This window comes from Pteropus vampyrus, unplaced genomic scaffold, assembly GCF_000151845.1.
Source record: "Pteropus vampyrus isolate Shadow unplaced genomic scaffold, Pvam_2.0 Scaffold20, whole genome shotgun sequence".
Classification (NCBI taxonomy): Eukaryota; Metazoa; Chordata; class Mammalia; order Chiroptera; family Pteropodidae; genus Pteropus; species Pteropus vampyrus.
In genome coordinates this window covers 13,753,669-13,763,553 of record NW_011888801.1, presented here as the reverse complement: position 1 = coordinate 13,763,553, position 9,885 = coordinate 13,753,669, and the positions used below count along the sequence as shown (strand labels likewise).

General features: G+C 55.7%; 1 protein-coding gene across 3 annotated transcripts in view; it reads left to right on the top strand.

The window, feature by feature from the left end:
• ARHGAP22 (Rho GTPase activating protein 22) overlaps positions 1-9,885 on the top strand; it is a 156,062-nt gene that overhangs the window by 142,926 nt on the left and 3,251 nt on the right. For all 3 annotated transcript variants that reach the window (XM_011355390.2, XM_011355389.2, XM_011355388.2), the window contains 5 exons: positions 354-561; positions 3,205-3,337; positions 4,199-4,272; positions 4,866-4,987; positions 6,947-7,832. In XM_011355390.2, the coding sequence (XP_011353692.1) occupies positions 354-561; positions 3,205-3,337; positions 4,199-4,272; positions 4,866-4,987; positions 6,947-7,832 (1,423 nt within the window). The remainder of the gene's footprint in view (positions 1-353; positions 562-3,204; positions 3,338-4,198; positions 4,273-4,865; positions 4,988-6,946; positions 7,833-9,885) is intronic.

Sequence of the window (9,885 nt, the reverse complement as noted above, 5' to 3'; positions counted from 1 at the left end):
TGGACATAGTTCTGAGTTTTCAAATGTAAGCTGCTGCTCTTTGGAGGTTATTATATAAACAAATCAATAAAATGTGTAACGCATGTTCCCATTAAAGATTTCTCAGGCTTGAACAAGTTCTATAGGACAGGACAGGCCACCTGTTCTCTGTGCCCTCCTGCTCTTTGGCCCAGGTGGCCCAGAGTCCATCCACCCAGTGTGTGTCCTCTTAGTTTCTAATTTGCTCCCTCAGGAGCAGCCACCTTTGGCCTTAATAGCACCTCTGCCCTAATAGCACCTCTACCCTCCCAAACACCCACCCCCACTGCTGAACTGGATAGCTGAGGGTGTGACCAGGTCCTCTCTGTACCCAGGGATCTTTGGGCAGCGCCTGGAGGACACAGTTCACCAGGAGCGGAAATATGGCCCCCGCCTGGCCCCCCTGCTGGTGGAGCAGTGTGTGGACTTCATCCGGGAGCGTGGGCTCACCGAGGAAGGGCTCTTCCGCATGCCGGGCCAGGCCAACCTGGTGAGGGACCTGCAAGATTCCTTCGACTGTGGGGAGAAGCCACTGTTTGACAGGTGAGCTCCAGGGCAGGGGTGAAGATGGGACCACCTCCTCATTCTCCCCATGCTGGGGCTTCTCCCAGGCCACCAGCTCCTGTGGCAGGGGTGGGCCAGTGCCCAGGAAGCCTGGCAGCAGGATGGTGGGCAAGATGATTCCTCACGTTGGTGCATGTGTGCCAAACCAGCCCTCTTCAGTGGGTAGAACACAGGGCCCAAAATCACTGCAGCAGCCCTGGGTCCCCTCTCAGACAAGTCCTGCCACAGGCCAGTCACATCCATGCAGGCCTTTTCCATTGTAGATGCCCCCAAACGGGAGAAAAGAAGGGCCTATCTCTGGGCTCTGCTTTCTCAGGGTGACCAAGATGGAGCAGCAGCTGTGGTCCCACATCCTCTCAGGTTTTGGGATAGGGAGTCTCCTCCACCTATCCTGGGCCAGTACCTCTTCTAAGCCATCACTGGAGTTACCAGGTCCTGGGCTCCAACCTCTGGGTGGAGCCAACCTTACTAAGAGTCCAAGGGCTAAGACATGGGGAGATGGGGTTGTTTGGGGGCCTCTTTTTGACAGGACCCTACCCATTTGAAGCAGCTTTTCATAGGTTCTTTCTGCATCAAGCCTACCCAGGCTTCCATGGAGCTTCTGCCCTTCTTATCAAATCTACTCTCACATTTGAGGCCCCCTCTGCCCAAAGTGGGCTCATGGTAGCCTTGGTCTAACCAGGTCTCCTCTCTGGGCAGAATACCTTCAGTCCCTCCAACTTCTGCCCAGACTCATTATCATAGCCAAGAGAGTCTGTCAGACAGTTTCTTTCTTTAAATGTGGAGCCTGAGACTGACCACTGTTCCCCAGAGGAAGTCTGCCCAGAAGGGCACAGGTGTCCCTTTTATCTGGAGCCTCATGAACCTCTATCCTCATACTCTGAGCTTGCTGTCCAGAATTTATAATCTCAATGAGCTTGTGGTCCATTCTGAACCATTGCCAGCCAGGCATCTTCCATCCTGTGCCTTTGTGGCCAAGGGTTAAGGTTGTTCCTTCTGTGTTTCCCAGAAACTCACTCTTGATATTGGGGTCTGGATGCTTTCCCTTCTAGAAACTGCTCCCTGGGGTATCTGATACCATTCCTTTCCACTTTCCATCATCTCCATGGTGGTCTTCTGGCCCTGCATTTATACTCATCCCCTAATACAGGGATCCCAAGGCTTCTGTTCTCATTCACACCCAAACAGGGAGGGGTCTTGGGGCTACTCTCCTTACCTTCTTGCAGGCAGAAGCATTCCAGGGTAGTCGTACTCCCTGGGTGCAGACCACACTCTGCACTACAGGGAATCCAGCCTCAAGCCCTGGGCTCCCTCCTCCATAAAGAGCCCCATCAGCCTGAAAGCCTCAGTCACCAAAGTTATCCCTTCCCACCACCCTGGCCTGTGGGCCTTTTGCAGCTCTCCCAGCCCTGTCCACATTGTTACCACCAAGCACCGAGCATGGAGAAAGCTCTCCCTGGAGGCTTTTTTGACTCAACAGCCGTTTCTTACTTCACTCAACTTACTTTACCCATCCACTGAGTGAGAGCACCCCGCAGGTATGGAGGTGTAGCCATAAACAAGACAGATAAGGTCCTGCTCTCAAGGGGCCAGAACAGATGGCAAACAAGTAAATGCACACAGTGAACCCAGCACATGCTCCAGTTGCCATGCCAGACAAGCTTGGAGGAGGTGCCAAGACTGAGGTCCAGGACCCAATCACAGAGCCTGAACCCAGAGCCCAGGGTCACTGTTCTCCATGGGAGCCCACCTCAGCCTAGGCAGCTCTGAGCTGGGAGCTGGACACTGTGGTCTTGGACTGGACACATTGGGCATTAGGGTACTGGAAATAGAGTAAGGAGCACAGAAGCCCAGGCATTCATTGTGTGATAGGAACCTAGAGGCCAGAGGAAAGTGTCTGACCTCTGACCTACCCCACCCCTAGTGGCCAGTGCCCTGGGACCTCTTTGACATGGCGCCTCCACTTCCATCAGGGGGTAGGTGGGGGTTGGGAGCAAACTCTCGCTTGGGCAAGAACAGCTGTGTCCCTGGCTCCCTGCTCCTCTTCCCCGCAGGAGCTTCGCAGCTTCCAAGTCACCCTTCAGAGGATGCTGGGGCCACCAACAGGCCCACAGAAGGGAACTTCTCACTCCCACTGGTTCCCTGGCAGGCTGTCACAGGGCCCCTCCTCTGTGAGCTGGCCAGGACTATGAGTGATTCTTCCCACCTAGAACAGCCACTCTGTGGGGAGCAACTGTGCCCTGCAGGGCCCTGTGGCTTTTGCAGCAGTGGAGAGTCCCATACTGTCTGTGAGGGAGAGACTGCCAGCCCTGAGGACTGACTCAGACCTGAGGCACAGGGGTTCTGAGCAGAGGCCTGGGCTGTGGGTTGTCTCTGAGCTGGAGCTCTAGCAGTCCCTGCCCGCTGGGGACCTCTGTGCATGGCTCCTGGAAGCAGTCTGGGCCTTTCCTTGACCAGGGGCAGTGAAAGCAGATAACAGTGTCCACTCCTCTGTGTCTCTCTCTTCCTTGTGCTCCCATGAGAGCAGAGGCTGCCCCTGGGGGCGGGGAGGGGCTTGGCAAGGTCCCGGTCACTCCTGCAGTTCCCGGCACCCATGCCTCAAGTGTGTCCCCCTACTGGCAGCACAACCGATGTGCACACAGTGGCCTCCCTGCTGAAGCTCTACCTGCGGGAGCTCCCTGAGCCTGTGGTCCCGTTCGCCAGATATGAGGACTTCCTCAGCTGTGCCCAGCTGCTCACCAAGGACGAGGGGGAGGTTAGTGGCTCCTGGGGACCCATCCTGGGAGGTAGGCCTATCAGGTGGAGGGGGGCAGGGCGAGCAGTGGAATCAGGACATAACTCTGACTTTCATTATTTTTTGTGGCCCTTAGATTCTGCTCTGCAGCCTGCTCTGTGTGTTTGGGGTGGAAGGGGGGTGCTGTTGTATCCTGCTATGTGGTGGGGGGGTGGCTGGAGCATCCCCTCTGTGTAGGGCCTTCCCTGTGTGAGGCCTTGGTCCATGGGAGGGGCAGGTACCTCCTAAATCAGTCTGTGATCTGGTCATGCCCAGGTACACCACACAGTAGGCACTTCTACTCTACCACCTACCTACTCCTACACCCACCTCAGGCTACCCAGGCTGCCACAGGGTTCAGAAACAACCAGACCTTTCATCTGTTTATATCCCTACCTCCTCCCCAAAGAATTTGAGACAGGACAGAGGCTCCCACCCCCACCCCGCAGGTGCCTGGCTGGGGAAGGAGTGTTTGCCCTCTCTATGGCCATGTGGGAGATGAGGGGTCTTTATCTGGCAAATATTTGTGTCTCGATAAGTGAGCTGAGCACTGGCCCTGACATTCCTCTGTGGCCCTGCAGAGGCACACCTCTCACACCAGTCCCCCAAAGTAAATCTGCCCACCTAGGAGGTCACAGGCCTGGCTCAGAAATGGAGGTGGTGGTGTCCTCTGCTCATTTGGGGCCAGGCTGAATGGGTGGCTGAAGGTCTGGCCTCTGGTGCCTGCCACCCCCATCCCCAGACTACCTCCTTCCTCCTTGCCTACCCCCCTGACCCCTCCCTCAGTAAGAGAAAGACCAGTTGCTGGTCTCTGAAATGCTGTTTTTCTCTTTCAATACCAAGGGGACTCTGGAGTTGGCTAAACAAGTGAGCAGCCTTCCCCTGGCTAATTACAACCTGCTCAGATATATCTGCAAGTAAGTAGCTGGGGGGCTGGGTCATTCTCCCACTCCACGCTGCTCCCTGAGTGTCAATCAATCAGCCAGTGGGGAATATAAAAGAACACAATCCCTGCAAGCACATAGCTTGCAGTCACCATGAGTAAGCAGCGTTAAAGTCCTCTGTGGATCGTTCTGGGAGGAAAGCGACATACACACCCATGTCCTTTCTGCCTCCTCTGGGTGCCTCCCACTGTCCCCTCCCCCAGGGGTCTGCCTCCTGACCACGACCTCGGCTCAGGCACTGGGAGAGGGTGTGCAGGGCAGCCCTCACCCCGTCCCAGGCTGGGGTGTCTGGGCCTTCCTGAACATCTGCCCCCACTGCAGGCAGGACAGTTGTGTTTCTTTCTTCCATGCTGACAGTGGGCCCATGGCCCACTGGCCTTTGCTTCTGCTGGCCATTCTGGATTCCAGAAGAAGCTCTGCCCTCTTCTTAGCTGGCAGGAACAGCTGGCTGTGCCCAGTGGCTATGGGAATGTGTGGGTGTGGCTGGGTGTGGGCGCCAGGCAGCTCCCAGCAGAGCTGGCATCAGGATTTGCTTTTCCGCCAACTGCCTCTTCCTTACTTGGCAGGTTTCTGGATGAAGTTCAGTCTCACTCAAATGTTAACAAGATGAGTGTCCAGAACCTGGCAACTGTTTTTGGACCTAATATACTTCGGCCACAGATAGAAGACCCAGTGACCATCATGGAAGGTAATGGGGGCGTGTGCAATGTGCTGGGTGCCACTGGGGTCTGGGCTGACTTTGGTCCTGGGCCGGTCATCAGAACCATCACCCGAGGTCAGCTGGAGGGGTGGCTCTACCCCCTGGGGGCCTCCTAACGGGCTCTACCAACTCCCCTGCCCCCATGGGGTCTAGCTATAAAAACAATAAACTTTGCCCCATGGATGGTAACAGTAGGTCATCAGTGCAATTAGAATAGCAGGAGAAGCTGAGGCATGGAAAAGGTCCGCGCCCTTGCCCTTGAATACACACAGATGTTTTTGCTTTACTTAAGTAATTTTCAATTAAGTAATTGTCACAGGCTGCTTCTGGATGTCAGAGCTTTGCAAACACTGGGGAGTATCTGTACTATAGTAAACAATAACAGTAAAATGATAAAAATAGAAGCTGCTTTCAATATGCCAGGGCCTCTACTAAGTGCTTTACTTGTATCACCTCATTTTAATCTTCACAAGCAGCCTAGACTGCAGTTACTGCCCCCATTTCACAGATGAGGCTAGGAGAGGTGAGGTGAGTCCGTCAGCGAGACTTATTAAAGGGCACAGGTGCAGGCTGGCCTGGAAATGAGAGCCCATGCTCAGAGGCCCCATGGAAGACTGCCCTACAGGAGTTAGTGTGAGTCTTGCCACTCATAGACAGAAAACTGACAACCAGTCTTGACTAAGGAGAGCAGAGGCTGAGCAAAACTCATGCAGGACAGATGCCAACTAGAGCCCACTACCCCTGGCACTAGGCGAGCTGAGGGCAGAGTTACCATTCCTTGCTGAGCATGACCTGGGGGAGATGTGGGGATGTAGGGGTGGGCTGTGGAGCTATTCTGGGCCCCCCAAGCTGAGGGAGTGTTCCCTGGGGGTGTGGTACTCTGTTCAGATCCCCCAGTCCTTAGCCTACCTGGCTGGGTTTCCCTCCCCAGGCCCCCAAGCTCCTGCCTGCCAGGTTACACAAATGCCCAAGGGTGAAAAATCACCCCATTACTTTGCTGAGTTCCTGCTTCACCCAGTTTGCTGGCCTGCAGATTCCTTTATTTTTTCCAGGATTCTTAGGTACCTCTAGTGGGAGGGTCTGCCCAAGCACTCCACTCTCCTTATCACCTAGAGACCTCTAGGTCTCTGGTCTTTCATTGAGGAGGGGATGGGGCAGGTGACAGATATCGTGGTCCCCCACTGCCCACTTTTGCTGCTGACCCCACCTACAGCCTCAGGAACCAAGTGCTCTACAGACTCCACAGGCTGCATCTCAGGGGCAGTGGCCTAGAGAAGGAGGATCATGTGTGACTATGAGACTGTGACGGGGGCGGAGTGGGGGGGTCATACATATTGGGGGAGCTGTGTTTATATGCGTGTGTATGATTGTGTGTAGGTGTGTGTGTGTGCCCTCATGTACTTATAAAGCATCTGTGTTTCCGGTCCCAGAGCCTTGTGCCTCTGAGAGTGTGGACAGTCAGGTACAGATATCATCAGCGGTATAGAGAGGTGACATGGGGCAGCCAAGAGGGCTTTGACACCCAGATGCTGGTTTGGGGCAGTCCCAGCTTGCCCCTTGCTCACCCCACAGCCTTAACTGTGCCTGCTTCCTCCCCGACCGAGCTGAACGGAGTGGGCTGGGAGGCACTGTACCTCTTCTGCGCTCCACGCTTCACATTTGTCCAAGGAATGGGATTCTTGGGCAAGAGCTTTCTGTCTTTGCCTTGATTTGAAGGGTGTAGTGGTCATCCTTTCCTTCAGGGTGGCTGATGACATGCTGTTGTTGAATCCTCTCTTGGGAGGCAGGCTGGTTCTGAGCTGCAGGCAGAGCCAGGCACCATGGGTCAGGCTGGTTCTGAGCTGCAGGCAGAGCCAGGCACCAAGCTGTGGCGCCCCCTGACTGGTCTGCAGAGCCTGGACTAGAGACATCCACAGCCAGATCTTTCTCGTTCCATCTTCTTGGCAGGAACTTCCCTTGTCCAGCACCTGATGACAGTCCTGATCCGCAGACATGGCCAGCTCTTCACTGCGAGGGCCACGGAAGGGCCAGCCTCCCCTCATGGCGGCACCCCTTGCACGGTGGGATGGGGCTCTGAGGAGGTCACAAGGGACAGCCAGGCAGAGCCCAGCAGCCCTGGCACCCCTGGCCTGCCCTCGCACAGGACCTCTTCTCTGGATGGGGCCACTGTGGCAGCACTCTCTAGAAACTCTCCCCTCGGCCCTGCCACCAGCAGCTCTGGGAAGAGGATGCAGACTCTGCCTAACTGGAAGTCTTCTTTCCGGCAGTCAGGGTCCCGGTCAGGGAGCCTGAAGGTGGGCAGCTCGTCCCTGGAGGTGCCCATTATCTCCTCTGGCGGGAACTGGCTTATGAATGGGCTGTCCTCCCTGCGTGGCCACCGCCGGGCCTCATCGGGAGACCGGCTCAAGGACTCAGGCTCCTCGCAGAGACTCTCCACCTATGACAACGTGCCTCCACCCAGCCTCTTCCCCAGCACTCCCAGCGTGGCCAGCATGGCATGGTCCGGGGCCTCTTCCTGCGAGGCCTCCGCCGGGGGCTCCATCAGCAGCTGCACAGCCTGCCGAGCCAGCGACTCCTCTGCCTGCAGCTCCCTGCACACCGAGGCAGGCCTGGAGCCCTCTCCCTTACCCAGCAGCAGCGAGGACCGCAGATCCCCTGATCTGGGCCACAGCCAGGACGAGGTGGGCACCTGCCTCAGTAGCAGTGAGCCCAGCAACCCGGGAAGCCCAGCCCAGGATCATGCCCGTCGCTCTGAGGCTCTCCAGGGCCTGGTCACAGAGCTCAGGGCGGAGCTGTGCCGGCAGAGGACTGAGTACGAGACAAGTGTGAAAAGGTAAAGGGCTGCAGCCGCTTGGCCAGTGTGAGGCCGCCACCCGCTCGGCCGAGCAGAACCTTGTGGCCAGCAGCTCACCGGGCACTGGCCTCAGAAAGTCAGCCCCCAGAAGCCACCTTTCTGAGAGAATGCTCCCAGGACAGGTTGGGGATGGAGGGGCAGGGGTCCTTATGTCTGGGAAACCTCCCGAGCAGCTGTCAGAGCTCCATGCATAGCTGCTGAAGGAATGAGTCAGAGTCACCGCCTGAGCTGCTCAGAGCACCTTTGATGGAGGGGCTCAGATTGGGGGTCCCTGTGTTGTTCTCAGAGAGGAGGCAGGTCCCCTGGGTATGCATGAGTACAGTCCTGTAGCTCTGGGCCTGGGGATGTGCCCATGTGTAATGCACGTGGCTGGCTGACCATGGTCAAGCTTGACGTGGATTGAGGGCTCTTTCCCAGATGGGAATCCGATTTACTTTGAGGAGGGAGCTGACCGTGCTGAGCCGAGCCGTCCCACCTGCCCTGGCCACAGGTGGAGGCTTTATGCCACATTCCGAGCCCTGCGAGCTTGCTCACAGATGGCCAGAGTTTGAGTCTCCCAGCCTCCCTGTGAGGACGGTGTTTCCAGCTCAGAGGGACTGGATTCTCCAATTAAGGTCACCAGCAGAGTTTGCACTGGACAGCATGCAGTGCTTCCATCAGCATCTCGGACTCCTTAACCCCTCTTGCCCAGCTGTCTGACCTATGAACCCAGTTTCCACCCACTCAGAGAGGGCTCGGTGGGTTCTCAGGGCTTCCCTTCTCCATCAGAGACAGTGGAGGTAGGAGTCTTGCTTCTAATTGTGAGCCTGGGATTTCCACAGGGAACTGGAATGGCAGTGTTTGGCCCTTTTGTTCTGGTGGCTGCCATGTTCTGGACACCCAGGGAGTGTCATACATAGGGAGGCAATGTGTCAGGAGAAGGGCTTTAAGGGCAGAGGTCCCTGACATGAGGGAGGTCAGAGCAGGCAAAGTCTGAGCCAGGACTGGAAGAGCCAATAGGGTCAAATTGAGCAAGGAGGAGAAAGGACACAGCATGAGGAAACCCCAAGGTACAAGATTGTGGAGAAACCTCATAGATGTAAGCTCCAGGTTTACTAGGGAGAGGTACAGAGGAAGGTGATTACTGCTGGAGCTAAGTGCCCAGACAAAAGCTATAGAATGCATGGGCATTATCGTGGGGAGGCTGGCCTCAGCCTCACAGGATCTCGGAGTCAGCTTCACACTTGAGCTTCTAGTTCTTTCACCTTCTCAGAGGCTTAGTTTCTCTGAGTAAATGCAGTGTCGTTTCGTGGTGGGCTCCAGGTCAGACTCTCTGTGTTCGAGTCCCTGCCCCACCATGTATTAACCAAGTGTCAGGCAGGCTCTCTGACCCCATTATGTATTGACTGAGTGTCCATCTGGGCAGGCTCCCTGAGCCTGGGTGACCTCTTACATTTGCCATGAGGATTAAGTGACACAAGGAGTGGTGATGTTCAGCACATAGCCTGCCACATGCAGAGTGCTCAGGAAGAACCCCTCCACTGCTCTTATTACCTCCTGCTTGGTGGGTTGGAGGTAAGATGTGGCCGCAGAGGCAAAGGGACAGCAGCAGCAGCCCCTGTAGTACTCTCCCTGGCAGAGTGGTGCCAACCATCATCCTGGTTGGAGGGGTGGTCTAGAGTGAGGAAGGTCTCTGAGCACAGGAGAAGGAATGGGGCCCCATTCAATGGGCTTTTGGGGAATATGTTTATACATATGGAATCAGCACTGGGTCTGGCCTGGGGTGGGGGCAGGGAGACCAGCTTATTGCCTTGTCTCCCTTGCTCCCTGATTCCTGCATTTTCAAAAGAAACACATGGAGTGTCTGTGATGTGTCAGACACTGTGCTAGATGCTGGGAACACAGCTATGACCCAAACTCATCAAAGTCTCTGCCCTCATTCTTATTTGGTGGTGATTGGGGGCACAAAGAGACCATAAACAAGGTAGATTTTAAAATGCATGTAGTATATCAGAGGGTGAGATAAAGAACAATAAAACTGTGTGGAGGGAAG